A 26,655-nucleotide genomic window follows, 5' to 3' on the forward strand; every position below is an offset into this window, starting at 1 on the left:
CTGTTTCAGTGCTGCTTTGGAGCCTGATGGAAATGATTAATTGATGGAATGATGGAAACAGATTAATTGTTCAGTTATCCAGAATTCTTATTTTAGTTGTGACAAAAAGCACTAAGGTTTCAGTAAAATAAACTGTTGATGTGTTGCTCCCTGTATTGGGCAAGCTTAAGGGATCAATGTTTATCCACCCATAAAAGCAAATACAAAACATTTCTTTGCCAGGGCAGCGGTTGTTCCAAAGGCAGGTAATGGTTTCAAGGGTTAGAAACAAAATATTTCAAACACTATAAAAGACTTCCAGCAGCAGAAGGTAGGAGGGAAAAGCTTGAGGATGTAATTTGCTCAGAACATTCAGGTGTGTAACAGGGAGGTGTGTTGTGTTCACACAATGAAGAAATTGGGATTTCAGAAAGCCTCTCCTCCCCGTGTACTGAGTGCAAGCCCAGGACAAAATCTCCAGTTCCAGTCCACTCGTCTTGAAGTGAAATATGGCCCAGCCTGCACAAGGAGCAAACAGGAATATTTCATTTGGGTGTAGGAATGGATAAATCCAATCCAGCTGGGCAGCCCCTGCTCCTCTCAGCGGGGCTGGGGGCTCTCCATGAGATGCTCAGTTTGAAATGAAAATGTTTCAGATCAGTAACAAAAACAGCCCCCACCACAATAATCATGTAGGATTAGTCCCAAGCCTGGTGGGAAGGGAAGATTTCTTTTTACAGAAGTTTGGTTTGTGCTCTCTCCTGAGAAAATTATACATACAAAAATCTGTTCCTTGGAGAACACACAACCAAACAGTCAATTCACACTCTAAAAGCATTTCTTTAACTTTAATGTTAAAATCCTGCATTAATTCTGTTTCTAAGGTGGACCCTGTGTTTGATTTGTCAAGGATATATGGATTTGTAAAGGGAAATCAACATTGGAACAGGATCTAATTAATTTTTGTAATAGATTAGAAACCAGAGGGGACCGCTGTGCTCATTTAGTCCACCCAACCTTGTACATAACACAAAACACAGGTAGGACTGAAATGTTCCCACTGATTAAAAATGTTTCCACTGATTAAAAATTCAGAACAAACACTATTAGGTTGTTTTAAACCTTAATTCCCCTTAAAATGTTACATTATAAAAGTTAGTGTTAACAGACCGAATTTGCCTATTCTAACTCTGCATTTTCCAGGTTTCACATTTTGTTTGACAATTTTTAAGATTCATTTTATTGTTTTTGTTCCATATAGAGGCTGATTGTTAAGGATGTATTAAAATAATCCTTAATCCTTTTTTGTAATTGTTTGTTAAACAAACAGGCCATACCCTTGAGACTTGCACTAATGTGGTTTTTCTCAAATAATCACTCTCCACCTTTAAACCTGTGATTCATCCACACCTTGTTGGAACTTTCCCTGCCAGAATTAAACACTGTCATCCCCACGGAGTTGTAATTCCAGGTGTCGCCTCTCCCTCCCAGTTCAGCCTGACCTTCCCTGTTCATCCATCCAAGGCAAGAGCTGTTTGTGCTTCGTGGTGTTATCTTGGGGCTGCCATTTGTCAAAGGCTCCACCATCCATCCCAGTTCCACATTTTGCCCCTGCCTGGGCTCTCTCCAGCTCCAGGACACCCCAAAATTGGAGGCTGCCAACCCCCAGCCCTGTGCTGTCCCTTCCCCTCATCCTCCATGGTGAGCTCAATGCTTATTTTTATGTGCATCCCTATTTTAACAGATTTACTTATCAATGTATCTGATTGATTCATTGATTGATTGATTGCCTTGATTTGTAGGAGGATTAATTACCTTAATAAATCCCATCCCCTTTATATGCCGGAGCTTGTAATAAATATTGCTCTTACCAGAAGAGAATATTAAAACTCAGAAAATAACTGTACCAATAGCAGTACTCATCACTGCATAATGCTTTCATACAGCTTTAATTATTGTAAAATTTAATCTGAAATTTAATCCATGAGCTCTTCCTGGCTCCCTCTCTGCTGAGAGCCTGAGCACACCCCTCTGTGTGAGTTTGGTGTGGAGGGCTGTGATGCAGAGCAAAGCCTTCTGCGGGGCTCAGTCTGGAATTAAGCTGAGGTTGATTTATCAAGGCCCAAAATGCACCTGGTGGGTTCCCAAGATGAAGTCAGACATTGGGAAAGGCTTGGGAACACATCCTGCACCATGAGGATGTGCTGTGACACCTTTCCTTTGGGGCTGGTGATGGTGGAGAGCAAACTGAGTGAAAGTTCCTTGTTCCACCCTGCAGCAGCATCTCCCACCAGAAACAGCACATCCTGCCATTGAACACAACTATTTCTTAGTGAAAAAAGAGAAATTCAGGTCTATGTTTGATTTTGCAGAGCGATATTTACATTGCTTTGAACTATTGGTTTCCACTGGATTATGTATATATTTCATGTATGTATGTATTTAATTTTCATGTATATAACTTTTATGTGTATATATTTATAAATACAGATAAATATATTATATTTATATAATATATTTATATTATATAAATATATTATATTTATATAATGTATTTATATGTATTTTTATATAGTACATAAATATACATTTTATAAAAATATCTTTTTATATGAATATATATGTTTATATATAAATATATATTTATATTATTCATAAATCTCAATAACCTGCTCTGCAAAACACTGTTCCTGTCACTGCAGCTCCTAAAATTAGATAGCATAAGGTACATTCAGGTTTAAGTTTGTGCAAGTCAGTCCTGTCACCTACTCTGATCATCATTCACACTATAATTAGATTACCCCACAGATTGAATTTCAAGTGGTTTCCACAGCAAACAGCAAATAATCCCTCCCTCTGCTCCCACCACGAGGATCCAAAGCACCACTATTGGGAAAAACAATACAACCCAGCAATTTCTGTGTTAGTGAAAGATCAGATGAGGATTAACCCTCTGTGTGACCCTTTCCTCATTATCCAGGGCACAGCCACCTAAGGCTGTGTATCCCATTATTCAGAGTGTGCAAGCAGTGGGGAAGTTATAAAAATTCCTAATAATTGCAAAATTAATAAGCAATCCTTTTTTTTCCCCAGCACGTTTGAGCACAGCAAACATTTATAAGGAGCTGGGGAAGCCCCGTTTTGACATAATGTTTGTAGGAAACTCTGGCATGATCAAAGGGCAAATCTCTGAGGGGAAAATTACCATTGATGTCTCCAGCAGATGAAGAGAAAAAAATCAAGCGAAAAATGAGAAATATTGTACAGCACATTTTTTAGTGAGGGTGTTTGACCTAATATTCTAATGTGCTGAAGTACAAAAGCACAAGGGAGGGGAGAGCAGCCTGCAGAGGAAAGGAGATGGAGCAGAGTCAACAAAACTGGAAGAAATCTTGTTTTTCCTGGTGTTTTCTGCCTGGGAGGTGCCAGAGCTGCTTCTCATGAGCCCAAACTTTGACCTTAGTGAGCTCTGGGTTTTATTATCATGCAAGGAGTAAAAATACTGATAGGAAAATTAAAAATATGCACTGAGGAGCATTTTCTGTTTCTGTCATGGTTTAACCCCAGCCAGCAGCTAAACCCCACAAAATGCTGCCCTTTTCCCCCACAGAGGGATGGGAGAGAGAATTCCAGGGATAAAAGCAAAGAAAACTTGTGAGAAATCCTTAATGTCATGTAAGGACAAAAGAAAAGATGTTAGGGACAGAAAGTGGCTCCTTCAAAGCATCCCAAGAGTGTGAAATCCTTGATTTCTGCATTTCTCAGTAACTGAAGGACTCTGTCAGCCAGCCCAGGGGTTTCCCAGCCCACCACCATCCCCAGCAGGAGTGGATGCAATTTTCCAGATCTCCAACACTTCCTATTTCACATCCTGGCTGAAAATAAACATCAGTGATCAGTGACCATTTTTTCCTGGGAAATGACAGGCATTTCTATTTTTGAGTATAAACAGGTACTGGAGATGTAGAGGGTTCAGCAGGAGACAGGAACACACATTTCTCCTGTGAGCCTTGGAGCTGGTGCTGCTGGTAGACTCCAATTTCTCTTCTGCATCCCTGGGAATAGGGGCATTTTTAGGAATCTGCCATATATTGGCATAGTCTGTGAAGATCCTGCTCAAAAAGTCTTTTTCGTGGCTGAATTTGGATATCAAGTAAGTTTGACCAACTATCCCAGCCATTCCTTTTTAAGCTATTAAGTTATTCCATAAAATACTTTTATTTTTCATACATTTTAGCCTTAAAAGAACAAAATTTTCATCATACCCTGAAAAATCCTTGTTCTACCAGCAAGGGAAGAAAGAGAATTACTACTCCTGCTGTCTGAATAAATCAAGCCTAATAAAATATTTGGGTTATAAGAAAGAACAGATTCCAAAATCAGCATTCTTGATTTACACTTTGAGGTTAAATTCCTCCCTTCACCTTGGCCTGGGGTCTCCTCAGCTTATCCTTGCATTTAAGAGTATTGGCAGTTGAATATCAATTCCTAGCTTCAAAATCAGGGGATGAAATACCAGATATCACCACAGTTAGACAAAGAGAGATGGGCAGATTGGATTCAGCAGGAAAAGTGCTGGATCAGCTCTGGTATGATTGTCTTTGTGTGGAAATAACATTTATTTTAATAATGGTGTTAATTTTCACTGGCCTTCTCCTAAATTTTTCCCAGCACACCTGATTTTAAGCCACGCTCATGAAAAAACAGAAATCACTCTTTTTGAACATTTTTAAAGTTGCTTTTTCTGCCTCATTTTTTTTTTTATTCTTCAGAAAGCTTTTGAAAGCAGGCAGGTGACACCAGCAGGTCCTACAAATCCCCAGCCCCAGGATGCTCTGCCAGCTCTGGGAAGGGGAAATTTTATTTATCCCCAGAAAAACAGGATTGGATCCCAAATCTGTGGATGGCTTTTCCATTCCTTTATCCATTATATTTGGTACCTGTGTTCTTTAGTGATGAGAGATGCAAAGTGACAAAAGCCAGACAAATCAGATGGGCTGAGAACTCAAGCAAGAATATAACAGAGCACACAAAGATAATATTTTTTAAGGCTTTGTGAAAAATGTTTCTGATAAAAGGAAACGGGCAAAACTTGTCTCCCTGCCAGTTTTACAACTGCTGAAACAAATCTTTGCAGCTTTTTCTATAAAGTGAAGCCTTTGAAATATTTCCTCCTATGTTTTAGGGGAATTTGTGAGGCTTTGATTGTCCCACTAAAGCTGTGAAGCATTTTGTCTGGTTATTATTGCCCTTCCCTGATGTTCCTCTGGTAGGCACATAATAAATTTCAGTGCTTTTGTTACCAACTTATCACAACCTGTTTATGGAGAGCAGTTTCAGAGCAGTGAGAACAAAACCAACAGCCTCATATAGAGTCCAGGCAGCACTTGAACTGGGGACCTATATACTCTGGGTATGGGAAGGGCTGAATATACTGGGAAAAAATAAAAATAAAAAACTCCAAGCACTTTTAATTTCCTTATACTTCAGGAAGTTGGAAGTTTTATGTGCCTCTGAGCCATTTCAAGGGAAGGAATTTACTGTGGGCTGTATTTCTGCCAGAGATTCGCTCGTGTTCACAGGGATGGAGGAAAGTTTTGGGTTGGAGTCACTTTGATCCTCACAGGGTCTTCAAACACTCCAGAGCTCAGGGGGACCAAGAGGAGCCTTTCCCTGAGGCTGCTGCTCCTGAGATCTCACACCCTTCCAGAAAAGTTAATTTTTCATCTTAAAAAGTGATTTTTTCCTGATTAGGTCAAGAATCCAGAAAAAAAAGGAGTATGAACAGAGTGGGAGAGAGGTTCCCATAAATACAAATATATATATGAAAAGTCTTTCTTCCCCGTGTTAGGGAAAATCAAAGCTTTCATTTTGACCCAAAAGGACATGTTTATTCTCTCTTTCACTGTCTTTCATGTGAGAAATTTCTGAGCCATGCAAAGAAATTGCAGAAATTATAGTCTTGGAAAAAAAAGGGAGGAAAATAGTTTAATTTTGAAGAAAATTTACTCCTATTTCTCCACCTTCAATTTCAGTTTTTCAGAGGGAAAAAAAGTTTAATTTTGAAGAAAATTTACTCCTATTTTTCCACCTTTCCACTTAGAAGTGACTCATCGTCTTTACCAGAGTTTACATCCATTGTTCTGTTCAGAACAGTAATGGAAACACCTTTTTAGCAAACTAATAGGGAACAGTGGATCATGGAAAATATCAGTAACCAGAGACTCACCTTGGCAGGCATCTCTCTCTCTCTGGCTCACAAGCTGACAAGCTGTCATTGAATTTCAAAACTGAAAACAGGAGTACTTGATTCAGATGCCTTTTGAAAATTAGTCTGGGATACAAATTGTTGAGATTGGTTTAATTTTATTACAAACATTGCAAATTGCACAAAGTTCCTTTCCATATGTGCAGCAAACTCAATTCTGTCCTCACGGATTTTCCTCCCTCCAACAGATGAGTCAAACCATTGTTTCCAAACAGGAGATGAGAACATCTATTAAGGAAATGTCCAAATATTGTAGGAGCCTTTGAGTGAGAGCAAAACTTAAACCCAGAGCTGCAATGCAGAGGATGGCCTGGAAGAGAACTGTGGCAGTGCTTTGTGGAGCAGGGGAAGCTCAAATTTAATTGTCAAAGGCTGTGGGATCAAAACCATCAGTGGTGGCTTGGGGCTGAGCAAGGAGAACCAGGCCCTGGAAGAGAGGGAGATCTGAGGGGCTGGAGGGAGGAATGGAGCTGGGAAGGGTCTGGAGCACCAGGAGAGGCTGAGGGAGCTGGAAAATGCCCTGGTAAATCTGCCCAGGACTGTGGTGCAGTCCCCGTCCCTTGAGGGATTTAAAATCCGTGTGGATGTGGCACTTGGGGACATGGGACAGTGTGGCCTTGGCAGTGCTGGGTCAGCAGTTGGACTTAAAGATTATGGAGGTCTTTTCCAACCTAATTCAGTGATTTTGTGGATCCAAATCTTGGATGTGGCTCTGCTTTTCTTCATAAGTGAGATGGGTTGAAAAACCTCTACTGGAGAGTTAGGTGTGGTATTTTCTGAGGTCCCTGTCATTGGAAGGAAATGATGAATCTGACTCCATGTTTTTAGAAGGCTAATTTATTATTTTGTGATGTTATATTATATTAAAGAATGCCATGCTAAAGCTATACTAAAGAATAGAGAAAGGATACTTACAGAAAGTAAAAGATAATAATGAAAAACTCATTACTCTCTCCAGAGCCTGACACAGCTGGACTGTGATTGGTCATTAAGTAAAAACAATTCACATGAAACCAATTAAACAATCACCTGTTGGTAAACAATGTCCTAACCACATTTCAAAGCAGCAAAACACAGGAGAAGCAAATGAGATAATATTGTTTTCCTTTTTCTCTGAGGCTTCTTAGCTTCCGAGGAGAAGAATCCTGGGCAAGGGAATTTTTCCAGAAAATATGATGGTGACAAGCCAGAGTTCCAAGGGCCTGGCAAAGAGTCTACACAGACACATTCTGGGGAAAGGAGAGGCATGAAGAGAAAGAAACGTTTCCAGAGTGAAATAAAACCATGATGTGATTGCCACGTCAAATTTGGGAGTGGGAGTGGGAAACTTGGATGTAAATAATTTAGTGTCTGGTGGGAAGTAAGGAAAATGGGAAAGCAAGAGAGGGAAAAGTAACTGGTGCAAGACATCAGGTGACCAAGAGATGCACAAAGGAGAAAGAACAAAACAAGAGATTGAAATGTGAGAGCAGAAAATGTCTGAAAGACTTGCAGGGGGAGAACAAACCTGAGAACAGAGAGATGAAGGAAGGGCACACATGGAGTTCTCATGAGTTGTATTGGATTCACATATAAAGCCAGGCACTTCAGAGAGAATGTATTTTACAGGCATGTAAACACAGTCCCAAAAGGCACTGAGAAATTCTAATTAATGTTTGCTCACCCACAGTTAATCCCCTTTTTGAGGGCCACTCTTCTTCCCTGCTGCTTTCCTGCAGCTTAGTCCCTGTTTCATCACCAGGAGGCAGAAACGGGAGCTGGAAAGGTCTGCAAACCCCATTTTTCCAGGTGGTTCTGGAACACTAATCTGAAGGGATGCTGAGAAGTTCCAGGGGAGGAATGGAAACCTCTCAGTGCACATTTTAATTTAGTCCCCAACGCCAGAGATTGGCTGTTCCAGGGAAGGGGCAGAGGCGAGGGGAGAGGAAATGAGGAGCAGCAGAGGTTACCTAACACCACATTTTTGAAGGGAGCTCAATGTGGTGTTTAATTCTCTTTTCAATCAGCTGCAGGGGAAGGCAGTGGTGGGGAAATGTAGTTAGAAATTCAGTGTTGGGATTTGGGAGATTCTGTCCCCAAGAATTTGAAGCCGTGTTGGTAGAAATTGGGTATTTTGTGCTGGCAGTTGGTGATATTACACAATTTTATAATATCAAATTGAAAGGTGACATTCTCTGCTTCCCCAGACACTTCTGTGTCCTCTACCTTTCCTTGCAGGAACTTTAGAGAATTTCTTAATTTCAAAAAATGCAAACCCTAAAGAGCACTACCTCAAATGTACATCTCTTCCTACAGAAACAGCTGTTTAAAAACAGTAATTTTTTTTTAAATTATAACAAAGCTTTTCATTTTAATGAACTTTTAAATATCTGCCTCTCATGGGTCTTATTCATGGTGCAACCTCCAAGTGGATTTTCTGTACAACTAGCAATGCTCAGATGTTTAACAGCTGTTTTTCTTAGCAATAAAGTAGTCTGCATATAATAATTTCCACAAAACCCTCTCAATTTTGAAAGAAAAGGACTTTAAAGAGGCTCCTCCTCTCTTTTCCTATGGTTTCTTCTTAAGAGCAACACTTCCATGGCTCCCAGTCCATGTGTTGGTATTTGGAGATCTCCCTCTTGCTGCAGCTCAAAGCAGAGACTCAGAAGAATTTACAATAATGGGACATAATTCAGATTTCCTTATCAAAGGAAGTCATATCTAACTTCCACTTGTAAATGTCAAACCTATAATGAATTTATACTATAAGAAAATATTATTATCATTATTATTATTATTATTAAATATTTGGGGAGAAGGTTGAGAGCACTCTGTTTTCTTGTTTACATTTCCCAGCACGAAGCTGCAGCGGTTCAGTTTCTGATGAAGCAGCAACACAAATTCCCCCTCCTGAAAACTACCCAATAGTTTCATTTTTAGGACTGCTCAATTTGGCCTATATTATATGGTCTTGAAAGTTTGTGACTCATGCACTTCCTCCCACTCGCAGAAATAAAACAGTAGTAGAAAATGTAAAGAAAAATGCCACTGTGATGAAATCCATCAGGACACAACGAATCCAGAGGGTTTTGGTTGGTGCAGGGCTCTGTGGAGCATCAATCCTGAAAATAAATCATGATTAGGGCAATTTCCATTGAAAACAAATCTCAAATATCATATCCTGGCATAGTATCAAATACACAGTCTCAATTGCAAATTTTGTCTCTCGAGATAAGAAAAGCATTGAACACATTTATCCAACAATTTCTGAGTGCCTGGGATGAACTTTATTAATGGCAGGGAAGGGAAGGAATGGAACCAGCAATAATATCCATGAGCACAGTGTTTACTCTTTCTCAGAACCAGCTGGGCTGACAAATTTTACAAAACAGTATGAATATTTAAAAACAATATTTTATTATTTCCTATGGCTGTTAAATTTTCTCTTCTATGCTTTTTTTTTTTTTGTTTCTGATGAAACCCTGGTTTGTTCCAGGGGGTAATTCTTGTTAAGATATTTTGTAAGTTTGTGTTTTTCTGGTCATGAGGAGGAAGAGGGGTTGCAGAGGAGATAAAACAGCCTCAGAGGATGACTAAAAGGGCAAATACCACATACCTTCCTGTCTATTCTTTCTTTTACTTACCTGTTAGGGAAGGTACTTCCTCCTGCAAGGTCTCAGTGGGGTTCAGGACCTTCTTCCATTTCCCAATATCCCTCTTCAACAAGTTAACACTAAAAGCTGTATTTCCATTTGATGTCATCCTGCAGCCAGGACTGTTAAGAAATAACAGCTTTGAAAAGCGGCCCTTGAAATCTGAAATTGATACCACACAAAAGGGCAGAGGGATCTTAAAAAACACTTTACAGGAACATTGGGGGGGAACAAAAAGAGGTAAAAATGTTCCTTCAGCTTAAAGAAGGACTAAGCTGCAGGGTTGCCTCTCTCATGTCTATCCAAAAGCCGTATAAATACTAAACACTCAGCAAAGAGCTGAGGCAGAACATCCTGCATCTGAATGTCTCAAATACTCCATTATTTATGACCAATACCTTGAGGCCTGCCTTGTGTGCAGCAGGAATTTATGACATGCACGAGCAGGAATTGCTTCAACTCAGTGGGTGCTCCATGAGGCTCTTTGGAGTGGAACACAAGACAAAAAACATAATAAAAAATAGCACAAAAAAACCCCCAAAAAACAAAAATAAACCCTCCCAGAAAAAAAAGGAATAACAGCTTGTTGCTTCATTTCCTGAAACTGATATATAATAGCACATCCCACGATAATTTATAGTTGAAGGCATTTAAACAGGCAGCTGCTGGGTCCAGGCTGGAATCTGGGAGGAATATCCTGAGCTTTATTTAGCCTGTGAAGGTGTGAGAAAGCCTGGCTGCAAAGGTTCTTCTCCAGTTTCTCTCAGTTAAGGACTCTGCCAGCTGGATCCTGCTGCTTTCTTCAGGGATCAGCAGAAGGAATAATATTTACCCAGGCTAGGACTTGCAAAGCAGTTTCCCTCTGGCTCAGGGACACTTTGCAGTCACTGGATTATGGACTCGTGTGTGTGATGTGGGAGTGAGAACTGAGCCCAGCAGGGTATAATGAACTTCCCAGAACCAGCTGATTAAAAAGGGAGTTGGAAGGATTCGAGCCTGCACGTCCCTCAGACTCGTGGTGCTCATCAGAGGAGCCCTTGCTTTCCTACTGTGGCAATCTCAGTAAGGCTCAAATGCCACAAAATCAGGATTTTTGCACCTTATTAAGGAACAATTACATGAGAAAATTTTCTAATTTCAATTATATGATCATTTAAATCAATGATATGTGAAAATTTAATGACTTATATTTTCAGAAAACTATTCCTTTTTTTTTCACATCCATGGTGCCATCCAAGCAAAGCCTTACAAAACCTGCTGTCACTACCCCATCATCCCCCCAGGGACCACACCAGCACCCCAATTTGAGATTAACCTGGCAGGCAGTGTGCTGCAATGGGAAAATGAGCACAGGTATGAATATCACCCATCCTGGCTTTCATGTAAGACCTCTGGCTGTGCTGGCCTGGCTAATGCCACAAACATTTCCCTTCCCTCTGGAGCAGGGCTGGGGCAGCACAGGAGGGCCTGGAGCTCCTCATCAACCACAAAATGTTTCCTTCCAAAATGTGAGAGGAAAAAAAAATAAAAGAAAAGGTTTGTCTGTTTGGTTTAGACCTTGAAGATCATCCAACCATCAGATGTGCAGAAGCAGCCCTTACTCCCAGAGCTACCCTTGGGGTGAAACCTTTATGTTGTCCTTCTTGTTTGATGCTGAGCTGACTGTTTCCATCATTCTCAGAGGTTTTGCACTGCAGCTGCAGGAAACCTGCAGGAGTTGGGGTTATTTTTGCTGTTGCATTCCCTCCAAGGCCATTCCCCCTCCCGGTTTTTTTGTGCCCATGGAAACACTTCATAAAACACCATCCCATGGAAACCAGCTGATTGCCAGTGCTGCCCCACAGCCACCAGGAATCACAAAAGCCAATGAAAGGGAGTCACATTCCCTCTCTGCTGCCTTTAAATCAGCTTTTAAAAGAAAAGGGGCCAAATTGGAAAGGAGCAGCAGCAATTCCAACCAGGGTGAAGCCAATCCACTCACACTGGGAGGGACAGGCCTCCCTTGGATGTCAATTCCTTACACACAGGGAAGGCACAAGGTGAAGCAGAATTATCATTAGTTTTCATTCATCTTAGTGGGCACTGAGATGTGGGATTGTTTTTCTTGTCCTCTGGAGAGACCCCCAAGGTAAATCACAAACGGGAGCATGGTGAAAGCCTGGGACAGTCTAAGCTGCACTGTAGGACGCTTGTTTTACAAAAGTAAATCCTAAAGCACTCCAAACATGCTTTCAGGAGGGTTAGCAGAGAATATTTGCCATTCTGGACTTTTTCAAAGTACAATTTAACACTACAAAAGAATAACCTCTATGTGGTAATGATGGAATTCAGTCCATGACTTTTCACTGTTCAGAACTTGCTCCCAAAAATAAAGGGAATTTTTTCCAGGTACTTTATGTCCTGAATGTTTACCAAAAGCAGTCAGATGATGAATTACATATTTTTGTATGTCTGTATGATGAACCATTTGTAAAGGTAATGCTGTGTGAATATTAATAAAAATGCAGTGAGCTGGTATTGTTTCTCAGGCTATATTGATCATATTAATGAGAATGGTAATGTATGTATGTTTATTATGATTAACAGAGCTCTGTTCATGTTGCATTTTCCATTGGAATGAAATTAACTTTCTGTTTCTAAAGTTGCTGAAGATGAATATTAAATACAGAGAAATGATTGGTGAATAAGCTCTTCAAAACCCTCTTCACGCCTATATCAAATTTAGTACACTCGCTATAAATTAATCTTGAAAACTAGAAGTTATTGGCAATTGTGGATGGAAAAACCCAAAGGGGGAAGAACCTGATCTAAGTAACAACAAGTACAATGAAGAAACTTCCATTTAAAAACATATCTTAACAAAATAATTTACTAAAAATGAGCTGCTGTGCCACTAACAGAGTAGAGAGAATCCAGCTTATAATTTCAGGGTATATGCAGAGAGAAAACATAGCTGCAGGAATGAGACAAATTCTGTTTACAGCAGAGTTTAAACACAGGTGGTTTGAGTTTGTGTTTTGTTTTGTTTTTTGTTTTGTTTTGCTTTGCTTTGTTTTGCTTTGTTTTGTTTTGTTATGTTTTGTTTTGTTTTGTTTTGTTTTTCTGCCTCACATTTCTTTTCTGGGAGCAGTTCAAAGAATTGTATTTCTTCATTGCCTTAGGACTTGCTCCTGCAAATGGTAAAAAAGATAGAAAAGGAAAAAGATTCTTTCTAAGATCTTCAGTGAAGCTCATATTCCTGGTCCAGCTGAAGATGTCCCTGCGCATTTCAGGAAGTTGCATCTTCCAACTTCCCTTCCAAGCTGTATTATTTGATGATTTTCTCCAAACAAAATTAAGGCTTTCTCTGAATAAATCTTGTCCAAGAAAGGTGATTTGACCAGATAAAACCATGAAATAGAGGCCTGTCCTGAAGGTGCACAGCCCAAAGGCTTTTCAGGATGCACCATCAGGCCCCAATGCCAGCACTGGAGTGGCAAAACTGGAATTACTGAGGCAGAGGTGATTAAGCAATACCAGAAAATAAAAGAGCAGAAGATTGAGGAATTGATAAAAGATGATAGAATGGAGGTTTCCATGCAAATGGAACTTTATTTTTTCAGTACAAACAAGTTCCTGTAATCGATCACCAAAGATTGTCCATCCAAACCTAAATGGGCAGCGACAGGTTTGTGCAGGGCATTGGATTCCTGTCTGCTCACTGAAGATATTCCCACCACACCCCCACTGTTCTGTATGAATATTATTAGACCTTGAATTTGGTGCAAAGAACAGGGAATTTTACAGCCTATTCTGGGCACTGCAATTCTCATCATGAAGTTATTAGTAAGAAGGAATGAGCAGTAATTGTGAGGGAACAACAAGGTTATAATCATAACTTGTTCCAAATTATACTCCTGTGATCTCCCTTTTGCTCTGACTGGGAGCTGCTTTTTAACTTGGGAAATTTTCAATATTAAAGCCAAGAAGGAAATTACTGGGCATTTCTTTGAACAGTAAACTTCCTAGAAATGCAGAGATTGTCATAATCAGCAGGTTCGCGGGCTTCAAAGTGCTGTGTTCACCTGACAGTTCTTTCAATCATTTTTTAGTAAAATACATCTGTAGCCATCGAGGCATTGTGTAATCCCCCCACACACCTGTAAATTATAATGTGGGATGTCATGATTTATTTCATAGCATAAAAGCTGTTAAATGAATACTGACAGCACCATTAGCATCCTGATCTTGAACTGAAGTGCAAGTCAGCTCTGCTTAAGTCATCATTCTCAGGAGCCACGAATAAATGTGCACTCAAAAAAGGTGCCGTGGGTTAATCAGAGCTGAATTAGTCAGGAAAAATCAGTGAAGAAGGGAGCAGGTCAGGAAATGACAGCCTGAAGCTTTTATTCCAACACTGGTTCTTGAAGCAGCCAATGCCAAAGACCCCAGAACACAAAAACATGGGCTGAAAACTTGATTAATTCAGAATTAAGTGAGAAATATCGATATTGCCTCATCATCTTGTGCTCTGAGTGCTCCCATCCACCCCTCTTGCCTTGTTCCCTCTATTGGGAAGCAGAACCCAAATGGGCTCCACTCCCTGCACTCCTCTTTGCCTTCTGCCTTCCAGGAGGAGTCCTGGTGAAAAGCAAAGCACAGAGCACCAAATGAGCTCAGCTCAGAGTTAATTTACCCACCAAGAATCACCAATTACTCTTGCTCTGCCCTAAATCCCAGATCCCTTGATGTCAGCTTCCAGGAAAGAAAATGGCTCCTTGTGCTTGCACTGAGATAAAATGTTTAATTTCTGTTCTTAACCTCTCCTGAGCTAATGGAGATCTGTGACTGTTTGAAACACAAATCTACTTATTCTAAAATTCCTGTTCTGTTTTGTTTGTTCCCTAATGTAACACTGCCCATTTTGTTGTTCTCCTACACATTTAAACCATTTTTTTCCCCTCATACAGATTCTGTCATTTCTGGAGGTGAAATCTGGATTCCTGTCCTCAGAGCCTTTAGAATTCTGTTGTATCATAAATATTTATCACAACTCTTTCAATACCAACAGCTGTGCTCCTTTCACATGCAGAGCTGGTTTTATAAGGGTCAAGCCCTCTGTACCTCTTCCAAGTTTCCACAAGAATTCAGATTGTTCCCATTTGGCCCTCCACAAACAGGACTCAACACACCTCCAGGATGAGAGGTCCTTCTCAATGAGGAATAATTGTTCTCTCTCCCAGTACAGATCTTATCCCAGTTTAGACATTATTTCTACCTTTACTTGCACGTTTATCCCAGTCATTTACTCCAATCTGTTTGTCCAGCTAAAGGGATCAAAGGCATTCAAACTAAGACAAAAACCACTCAAGGTCTCAGAAAGGCAGGCTGGTTAGTTCTAGAGTCATCCCTAACAATTCACAGCTCCTGTGAGAATCTCCAGATTCAAAAAGTTGCTTGAATGTGATCATTTATTAAGTTATTCCTTTTGATGAACCCAGAACACCTCAAAAAGGGGATTTTTTTTTTCTTCAAATAAAGGTAAATGAAATTTATCTGTCTTTTTCCCCCTGTTACTTCCAAAAGGACACATCAGTCATTCCCAACTAACACACTTAAGCTGAACAACTATTAAATAAACCCAAATCATGCTTTATTGTCTGCTGAGATGGTTTCTCATTCTAAATGGAGTGTTTATTTTCTCATTTAGATCTCCAAATGGGACCCCAACTAATGGAATAAAATGGCCAGTCTTCACTAGTGCTGACCAGAAATATTTGACACTGAACTCCAACACTTCTGAGGTACTGACAAAGCCACGAGCTCAGCACTGTCGGTTCTGGAAACACTTTTTCCCCAAAGTCATGGAAATGACAGGTAACAATTCTTTTCCACATGCTTTTATACAAAACTTTCATGCAGGGACCGTTTGCGGGATGTTAATGTGATAATTGAGTTCAGATCTTTCTGTTCCTGTTTGTAACTGAACAAACAGGAACACATACAAGAGCCAGAACTTTGTGATACAGAATTTTTCTGTCCCAAAATTCAGATGCAGCCACACTGTGAGACCCAGAGTGCTGAAATCTCAGTTCTTGGGTACCCCTGAAAGAGTTTTGGTGCCACCAGGGCTCCTGGGTGCTGGAGTGAGCAGGAAAATCAGTGCTAAAGGGGAGTTTGCACTGGGATCTCTGGAGGGTTCAGATGTTCTGTATAAACTGTGGGACGTTACAGGATGTTATATTTGGATTATATTATCTATTATTTATGGGAGTCTATTTTATGCAACTGATCCCCTGAGGATATGAAGTGCACTGCCAAGAGGGGATTCTGGTTTCCAGCTCACGTGAGAGCCCGGTGTTTTATTTCTGGAGTGTCATTGCTGAGAACCCAGAGCCTGCAGGATTTGCTATAGAAACAGAACTGATTTGTGCCTGGCCATGTCTACAATGGATTTATGAGATTTCACTGCCAGGAAAAGTATAATTGTTTGAAACTTTAGGATCAGTTGAACAGAGAAGATCCAAGTTTTTCCAAGACCCATAGCCCTGTTTTACCAAAGCCCAGCAATAGATGAAGCCTCTGTGCTCTGGATTTCAAAAGGAATTGATTTTATAAAGTGATTTTGCAGCTCTGGCATCACATTCTGCAGCTTGACTGAGGGAAGGTCTTGTTTCAAAAATGAGATACACTTTTAAGATGTTAATTAGTAATTTAAAATCTTTCTCTAAGACTCAGTTTGAATGCTCGTCTTAAAAAACACGTAAGCCTTAAAAATATGTAAACTGTCATGGTGCACAGATGATTCCTTCTGAAATAATTTATTCCCTCCTCATTTGAGTCTGTGACTGTATTATGGCTCAACTTTTATCCCCTCTCAATTCAACAGATGTTTTTCAATTAAATCAAGAGACACGAAATCAGTAGGTAAAATGAATAATTTATGAAGCCTACTGTGTGATTTTAAAATCACAGCTTTCCCAATTACGGGCGGATTTCGGGGAGGTTTCAAAGATTCTGACAACTTTGTGCTGAGCCAGGAGAACTGAACTCTTTTACATATTCCTTTAACCTGGCTGGGGAACCCTAGGGGAAAATGTGGATCCTGCAAATGGGCTGAGCTTAACTAAGCTTGTGTGGAGCAGGAGGGAGCAGAGCACCAGAGTCCAGCTCGTCCTGGGGGAGAGGAGAGCTCTGCCTGCTCCTGTGGGGTGAGGGATGATGGAGCAGCGCTCAGGACCTGCCAGCAGTGTAACAGATAGGGCCTGGCGTTCGGAAGATCTCGTGATGTTACAGGAAGACAGGGCCCCTGCCCCCTTAGATAAGAAAATTAACATAGGAATGCAGCCCCCTGAACCAGTTTTCAGTAACTTTCCACTTGCCCAAGTAACTTTCCATCCCCTACTAACCATAGATGGTAAAGACAGACCCTCACCTGACGTAGAAGCCCCCTAGACTATAAAACCCCACGGGAAGAGAGAATAAAGGCCTTTGATCCTCCACCATATTGGTGTCCGCGTGTTTCTTAGGCCCGAGCGACCCCGGGGAAGGGGGTCGCCGTGCTGCTTCCTGAAACCAGGCCGCCTGCCTTGTATCAGAAGGCAACACAGCAGACATGAATTCATCACCGCGCCACATCGGGTAATTGGCAACATCAATTTACATAATTTAATTAAAGGGAATTCGCGAGCGTATTCTGAGCAAAAAGAGAAGAATCGTCGTGTCTGGATCCAAATATAGAACTGAGGCAAGAATGCTGTCAACAAGTGGCACTGCCTTGTCTTGTATCATCTGTCAGTCCTTGAAACATTGCAGTAATAAAAACAGTATTTCCATTATGTTCCCTGTACAATATTATCCAATTCTGACAGAAAACCCTTTGAAATCCTGTGTACAAATGTGATATAATAGCTTATATTGCAATAATTCTCTTCACTGAAATATTATTTTGCATTTTCTCTCTCCTTTTATGCCCAAAGGACAGTGCACAGCATTAATGCAGAGATTTCCTCTTGTTCTGAGAGTCTGTCCTTTCTATTACTCCTTTCATTGAAATATTCTTAGGAAAAGAAGGTTGCTTTAACATGAGGTGATATAAGATGACAGGGAACAAGTAAGGAATTTTTATGTTCTCATTGTTACAAGTTCAAGTAGGGTTCAGATAGGCAAAGTGGAATTCTATCAGGTAAAACTCAAAGAAGATAATCAAAACAAATTATTTTGCAGAAATTATGATTTTTCAGCATCAAGTGATCAGGATTTGCCATGGATTTGCTTGGTAACCCCTTGCTTAATTCCTGACCCACTCCTAGCCCAAGCCTTGCCACCCTCTGAGGGATTTTAAAGCCTTTAAAGGCCAGCTCCAAGTGTGTCCTGGATCTGAACCAGCCTCTTCCCATCACAGGCTGGGTAAGACAAGTTCCCTGAGGCAGCTAAATATATGAGAAATATATATCTTTACTGTTAGAAAATTCACATTTTCCTCAAACAATCATATCATGTTTTAAAAAAAAAATTATTATGGTTGTGGGGTAGGAAAATAATAAGGAAAAAATAAGGCTCTCCAGTAATACAAGAGTAACAGCCATATATAAAATATGGCTTTGATACCTCTAGAGTGATTTGTGTGATTTTGGAAGATTTCTCAAGGTATTCTCCTCAGGTTTCAATTGGAAAACTAAAGACACCAGTCAAAACCTGGGTTTTTGTGTCCAGGACCAGTAGACCTGGGCTCTCAGTTCCAAGCAGACACAATTCCTGCAGGATTTACCCCAATTTCCAAGGCCCTGAGCACCCCCAGCCCAGGCCAGGACAAGCTGGGGCACTCAGCATTTCCCATTCCAGCCTGAAACCTGAAGGGTTTCTGCTGCTGCAGCTGCTGCTGTATCACACTGGAGGGACAGTAAACAGTAAGTGACTTTTAAGTGGCTTTTAGAGCAATCATCTGTTAATTATAAAAGGATCTGTGTTAGACTTTAGCTCCTCAACACAACCTTTAATGCATCTAAAGCCCTTCCTATTTATGTGAGCCCGTTTCCTCTTGATTGTAGAACGCTGCAGGCAGCCAAACTTTCCATTTACTCCTCCATTACTATTTTAGTGTGCCTAATACATATTTTTCTATTTTATTTGATATTACTGGATCATGTATCATCTATGAAGAAATCAAGCTTGGCCATATGAATACATTACTTTTTAAAACCACCATAAAAAGATTTTTTTAATGTGGAGGCAGAGAAATGTTGAACCTCTTGACCAATGAGCAACAAAAATTATTGTATTTGCTGTGATCCTCCAACCAGTATCTGGAGTCTACAGAGATAAATACTCAGGGTGGTAAGAATATTTAAAAATTGACTAAATATAAAATTCACCATCAGTATTAAATTAAATTTCCACAGAGTTGGATTCATGAAGAAATGTGAATTAATCACGGGTAACCTCACCAATACTACCATACCTCCCAACAAAGACTTTACTCATTGCACCCATGAGCAAAAATTTTCTGTACCTAAACCATCTGATTTCATTCCATTTCATTCCATGTCAGGGAAGATAACAGCCCTTGGAATAACTCATCTCCCAGAGAGCTCTGCTGACTTCTGGAAGAACTGAAAAAATGAAAGAGAGGATTTTGTAGTCCTTAAAAACACATGTGAAAATGAATTTACTGCTGTGTCTAACAAAGCTTTGATATCCAGAGAGTGTGATTAAAGAATATTCAATATAGATATTATTTGTGATGTTTGTGGAGAAACTCTCACCATGAGAATCTACAGCATAAACCTGTGGCATTTATCATACTACTGAACCCAGAAACTTGAAGATTTGCAGAAACCTGCAATCATGAAACCTGCAATCGTGAGGTGTTGAGGACAGAAAAATTAATTCTAACTTGCCATCCCTTATTAATTAACAGCTCTGTGGCCTTTATCCCAATCCTAAATGTGGTTTTGTGTGTTAACATTAAGATTAGCACTTCATTGGCACATCCAGCGGTTCAAAGGATGGGATGGGGATGAATTTAACTTTGCTGTAACACCATTAAAGGAGAGATGGAATGAGAGGAAATTCCAGAAGAATCAAAAAAACCCTTTTTAAATTTTTATCTGTTAGACTGGAACCTTTCAGAGCACTGATTCATTGCCTGCAGAATCTCCCCTTTTCTCCTGCCCAGCCTCACTGGGCTTTGCACAGGAATTAAGGTGAAGTTTGGGATTGCCCCAGTGCCTTCTAGAAAATTCAGTTTTCACTGTTAGCAGGCTCTGCAGGCCCCCAGTGCTCTGAGCTGTAATTATTGGTCAGCTTGGACTCTCTAATCTTTTCCTTTTTTGCCTCCCAGCTGTCAGCCCATCTAAGTCATGGGTGGTTGCCTCCCAGAGATTGATGATGTTGGCGATAATGGGATGCATTGACTTGTGACTTCAATTTGGATCTTATCACTGGGGGGAAGAAAAGCAAACAAATGGGAATCCAAGTTCTTATTTCAGTGATTTCCATCCTCCTTTTGTCTTTTAGTTCCGTAATGGTGGCTCCTCTGAATTTTTTGATGTCTTCTTTCTCTAGCTGGCTCACTTGTTCACCATAATCTTTAAAAAGGACTGAAAAGCCCCATAATTTATACTCCAGATCGGTGATTTTAATTCAAGATGCGTCTATGGCAGAGATATTTTGGTGTCTTTGGGCAGACTTGAAACACCTCTGCACCTGAATAATTAAAGAAGAGAGGGTTTTGAGTTTCCTTTTTAATTCTTAAGTGGAGGTTTTGCCCGAATAAATAAAACTGGACACCCTAAATCAAGAAGAAAATGAGAAACACAGTTCAGGCAGTTTTCTCCAAATAATACTGCTACTGCTTCATACACTAAATTACCAATCCATTTGACTTAAAGTGAAAAATTTGGCTTTGCCTGAGACCCTGACTACATCCTTAAATTAAATATGTGTAAAGGAGAGTTCTTAGAGTCAGGAAAGCAGAATGTTGTGCATGTTTTGTCCCCATGTTTCTGAGTTCTATCTACATAGTTAGCAATGAAAATGAGATTTTATTGTTACCAGCACTTCCAAATCATCTCTGTGTTAATAGCAGTTGTGGCCTGCAGAAAAAAAATTTAAAAGTTTGTGAACTTTCCTTTGATCTCTGTTATAACCAAGCTTATTTACAACTTTGAGCTGAGGGAGAAGGATGTGGTTAATTTATTGACATTTTTCCCCATATTTGTTCTTCACACTTTTCTTTTTGACTGCATTTAAAAGTACAGGACTTCCCGGAGAAAAAAAATATCCTGGTTTTATTTCTGGTCTCACTGGAACCAAGAAGTAAATCTCATTTCAAAGTCTCATTAAATTGCCATCTGGATTTCCAGACCAAAAAGGTTTGGAAACATTGAGCTAAACTGCAGATAAGCGACCAAATTACTGGATGCTTCTCCAAGCTAAATCTCGGAATCAGTGAACTCTCTCCCCCGAATATTCTCTCTAGTGATGTGTAAAACACTGAAGTATTTCATTTTCACATCACCAGTTACACTTGCAGCGCTGGCAGGTCGTAAAAAAGGGGGAAGGGGTGTATTTATGGAGGGAAGAAGAGCAGCAGAAGAACATAAAAGCCAGAGGAGCATAAAGAACCCACGGAGCTGTTACCTCAGGAACACCATCCCCAAGTTTTTCTGGAAGGGAGCCATGCCAGTGAGGGACAGCACCAGAGCTGGGTCCAGAATGAGCAGAGCAGTCACAGATCATCAATGGTTTCTGAACTTTATCCTGAGCTCTACAGCTCAAACAAAATGACGAGCAGCAGTGTCTGGTACAGCCTGCAGGATTTATCCACATTTTGGTGCTGTCTGGGATGTTCCTCTCGTGGTGTTAATCGCCTTTTGGGGCTTCAGGAGGGGATCCCTGCCCATAAAACACTCTGGGAACCCTGTGAAATGCTGTATTTTTGTGACTCTTCTCATCCTCACCCTCTGCTCCCGTGCTCATAACAAATTTGGCAATAAACGTTTCCTTGGGACTCAGGATTACTTGGAAAGTGCTTTAAAGGTGAGGATGGAAAAGAAAAGAGAAGATGGTTTCATGTTGACATAGTGCACATTTGACAGTGTTCTTCTCCAAACCTGTGCCCTTTATGCTTTAAATCTGGGGATTTGTTCCATGGGAGGTCGAGGTCTTGGACATCCATTGAAATCCATTAAAACAATGGAAATCCTGTTGTTGCCTTAAACAAAGCTGTGATTTCACCTTGTCTTTACAAGTATCTCTCTCATTTTGCATTATTTAGTCTTCAGGGTGTATGGGTTTGAATGCAAGGTATATTTAACCAAAGGAATATGCCGAGGATAAAAAAAGAAAAAAACCAGTGACTTTAAAATGATGATTTTGATGGAAAGAAGAATTATCCAAAATGTATTTTGAAAATATACATATTTTTAAAAATCCAAAGTATATTTATTACCCTGCCAGAATATCTTTGCACTCCTTCCTTTTGGATGTAAAGACAAAATACTAATCACTGAATTTTCAGTCATTCCAGGTTTAAGGAAAGAAGCAAAAGACCATCCCATAATGTATTTGAAGCAGATGACATTGATAATCAAAATTATTTTTCAATTAGCATACAAAGAGATTCAAATTTAGATTAATGTAACCCATTTCATGTTTTACAGGAAATATTGATGAAGCAGAACGAGAGTGGAAAGCAGGATTCCATCGCTGGAACAATTACATGTCAGACTGGAAAAATCAATTTAATGATTACACCAGCAAGAAGGAGCTGTGCAGTCTCTAATTAATATGTTTACTCTTTCCAGTGTGCCCCTAGAACTGTTCATCAGGCAAATATCCAGGTAGCTTCCCAACCTGCCGAGCATTAAATATATTATGCAGATTAAAAGGAAATATGACAGCTACAACTCTGATTTCAGATCTTTCATTTATATTTTACCTCCTCTCTCAATATAAAAATATAAGGCACCCACACCCTTTGAAGCCTCCCTGGGTTAGGTAGGACTGCAGAGATTAAAGGCTGGAGATTAATGATGTACAGATTCTTATAAACACTGGCTGCTTAAACTCACCCTTCAAAGAAACAATGCAATCTGTTAGGGGAAAATGGATTTTATTTTAAACAGAAATAGCAGTTTTACAGCATTGCCATGCAGAGCACAATCAGATTTAATCTTTAACTGCAACGCCACCTCACTCAAGCCTTGTTTCAGACATAATTTCATCAACATAAACATAAAGACGCAATAACTTTGCTGGATGCACCAGGCTTGTTACACCAAAAAGTTTTAATACTGCCATAAAAGTGGGAATCAGTGCTTCTTTCTGGCCTAATATGTGGACAAAGCCATGGCAGGAGAGGATTTTTTATTGAAAATCTAAATCAAGTGCTACACTGAAATAAGCTGGAAAAGCCAGCGCCTTCCCCATAATTCCCATTTTTTAAGGAATAAAGAATTATGGACTCACAAATAATGAATTTATACCTTTCCAGCTCAGGCACCCTGGGAAAAGTCCTTCCTATGGAGGCAAACTCCAATAATGATTTCTTTTTTGCCCACTCAGTTGCCTCCTGGTTGAGGGACACCCCACATTTACTGAAACACCTGGGCCAGGTTTTTACACCTGCACAAGAACCTCATTCTCTGTGTCAGCAGATTCCCAGCCCCAAAACCTGCCAGGAGAGTGGGGGTGACCAGGAATCTCCTGGATGGAAGGCTGGGGAGAGGATCCTTGCAGTTGTGTGTGGGATCTCAGGATCTGAGTCCTGAGGTGCCGAGCCACCGAGACCACCCTTGGGGGGCTCGGGAGTCCTGGAATGTTCCAGAAGTGTCTGGTGGCTGGACTTTGATCCTACACAGGAGACGACACCTGTATGAGGACAGGAGGGTTTCACCGGGGTGAATGGTGAAGGGATTGGTTAATTAGAGGGTGAGACACAGGGTTTAGGATTTCTGTACAGGGGGGTTTAGAGAAGTAAGATGGAGGAATTGGGGCGTGTCCTGTCCTTCTTCTTCTCCTCCATCTTCTTTGGCCATGGTGGCACTCTTGGATTGGTTATTACTGAGAGTGCACCCGACAATAAAAATAAAAAGGATTGGGGGAAAATGATAAATATTGTACACGTAACAATGGGTATAAAGATAGGTGACTGTCCGGAGGGCAGCACAGTGTGCTCATGGCTGGCTGCTGAGCAGAGCTCTGTCGGGCCGAAAGAAAATCTTTTAGATAAACAATTAATAAACATAAAAACCAAAAGAAGAACTGAAGCCTCTTCTCGTCCTTCGATACGCGGGCTGCCCCAAGGCCACTCCGGGCCTTTCTAGGCCCCTCAAACAGCCGAGAAAACCCGACAGTTGTGGCCTTGGTGGGAAGGACCCCAAGGCCTCCTTGCCACGGCCAGGAGAGCTCCCTGCCCTGTGAGCTGGCATCTCCCACACTCCTTTCCACCTGCTTGAGCTGAACCCATTAAAAACCTCTACAGAAACCCATGGATAATTCTTCCTCCTCCCCTGCTTCTGGATGGGGCTGGAATTTTTTTTCTGCCTGAACACCACCGTAATTGGTTGCTTTTCACTGGCCCCATGGATAATTCTTTCTGGAATTTTTTCTGCCTGAGCACCACCGTAATTGGTTGCTTTTCACTGGCCCAACTGGGAAGAATAAATGCCAAGAATTTGATGAATGTAAGTAGTATGTAAGAGCAACAAGCCATCTCGTAAATAAATTATCCTGAAGCTTTCTGTAAATGCAGTAGCATCTCAGTGCATCTATTTTCTGTGCTAGTGATTGCAAAATGCCTCCTTGGATTGAGCTGAAGAACTCCAGATAATGAACTGAGAGTGTTCTCTTCCTGGCAATCAGTTTGACCACACAGGCTCCCTCCAGTGAAAGGATTTATTTATACAGGAAGGCCAAATTCTGCAAGAGAGGATGGCCTATCATCTTTCCAGTTATTTCTAAGAGAACACGATTATTTCCCTGACTACTTTATGGAAAACCAGCTTTTAGCACAGGATTTTCAAAGGCTGCAGTCAAACCTGCACAGAGACAAAAAAGTCTGATCAGTTTTGAACATGCTGATCAAAACTTGAAATGATCTGGGATGCAAAAGCCCTTTTTATGTAGCACTACATGTTTATACCACAGGTAATTAGCCCATTACATAGATTAGCATAGTATTTATCAAATATTCAATGGGATACTGAAAATAAACACAGAAGGGTGAATTTCTTGTCCATCCTTGAGCAGTTTTGGCACTCTCCATTTTATTTCTGTGCTGTTCTTCATGGGGATTTTGGGTGTTGCTGTGCCACAGTGAGCCTTGACAGCACCATCAAAGCACATTTATTTCTTCAGCCATCCTCTTCACTGCAATATTTCCTTACCCATCTGTCTGATCAGCCTAATCAAATAGGGGGACAAATATCTGAGCGAATTAAAATGTAAAATAACCTTTGGAAAGGTGCTGAAAGGAGTTTATAAAATATTTGGTTGCAAAGGTGGTTTTTGTTTGAGTAAAACAAAGGTTAAACCACTTTTTGAAGGTTTTACTGATTTTCTTGGTGTGACTTGCTAGCTTTGTATTTATTCACCTGCTGGGAAATAATATCTCCATTTATCATTCAAATGAAATCAGTACATCATGTAGTCATTCATGGCTCATATCTGCAAAAAAAAAACAGAACAAGGAAAGCCTGAAGTAGTTGGATGTAAGTGGTTAAGGTAATGAGGAGTGAAAAAAGCCTGTGATTGCTGAAAATGATGATTATATATTAGAGGGATATCTCACCCAGACCTTCCTGAGGATGGAATGTTGTTAATTGATGTTTTCTTTTCGCTCCTGAGAGCCAAGAAACACAGGTTTCTCTGTGAAACCTGAGAAAATGTGTTGCTTCTTTCTTCCCATCTTTGTTACCCAAAGCAAGAATTCTGAATTTAGTCACAGAGTCGATGAAAGATCAGAACAAGATGAACTGCAGTGCCGACAAAAATGTTGGCATTAAACCAGTTCTCATTGGGTTTATAATCTCCCAGGTTTAATGACAGATATTTCACACTTATTTTAGATGTTGGCATTGGAGGACTGAAGTCAGACATTTCCCAGCAATCAAACCCACCTTTTTTTTTCTTGTTTCTTCACATTTTAAATGTTTTGCCTGAAGAACTTTTTGTTAGATAAGCTTTCAGTAAAGTTAAGCATTATTTGTGTGAAATCCAATCTGGGTGTCAAACTCACAAGAGTTGGGATGTTCATGGTACCAGGTCTGGTCTGCAAAGCTGGACCAACAAATGCTGAAGATTTCTGGCTTTCAACAGAGTCCAAAATTGTCCTTAACACAACTTGGACCCTCCCAAAATTTCCAGGCTTCCTCCCAGCTGCAGATATTACCCTCATAACCCCCTCATAGTTTTTTACCCCTCATAGCCTGGATTTTTGGAATGGAAGTTCAGGCCTTGCCATTCCAAACCTTGGCTGTCACTCTGATGCTTTCACACTAAAAAAGGCAAATTTCTGTTGCAGTGGGAGGCTGGGGTTTGGCCTTCTTTGGTCAGTAGAGGCTCGGTGTGTTTATCCAGCAGAGATTTCTGTTCTATAAACACACGGATTTATGTGCCCAGTTAAATCTTCATGAGGAGACAGCTCATCCCCACCAGCTCAGAGCTGGGAAGGTGTCAATTCAACAGCAGGAAATGAAGTATTTTGGGTTTTTATAAACAGAAAAATTAGTATTTGAATTAGAGTTTTGGAGAGAAAATGAGTTTATAAAAGAATAGGCCCTTCTCATG

General features: G+C 40.4%; 1 protein-coding gene across 5 annotated transcripts in view; it reads left to right on the forward strand.

The window, feature by feature from the left end:
- The window catches only part of BCHE (butyrylcholinesterase), a 49,684-nt gene extending 26,912 nt beyond the window's left edge, over positions 1-22,772 (forward strand). For all 5 annotated transcript variants that reach the window (XM_064721424.1, XM_064721423.1, XM_064721421.1 and 2 more), the window contains 2 exons: positions 15,572-15,738; positions 22,527-22,772. In XM_064721424.1, the coding sequence (XP_064577494.1) occupies positions 15,572-15,738; positions 22,527-22,648 (289 nt within the window). In that variant the 3' untranslated portion in view covers positions 22,649-22,772. The remainder of the gene's footprint in view (positions 1-15,571; positions 15,739-22,526) is intronic.
- The last annotated feature ends 3,883 nt before the right edge of the window (positions 22,773-26,655 follow it).

Source organism: Zonotrichia leucophrys, chromosome 9, assembly GCF_028769735.1.
Source record: "Zonotrichia leucophrys gambelii isolate GWCS_2022_RI chromosome 9, RI_Zleu_2.0, whole genome shotgun sequence".
Lineage (NCBI taxonomy): Eukaryota > Metazoa > Chordata > Aves > Passeriformes > Passerellidae > Zonotrichia > Zonotrichia leucophrys.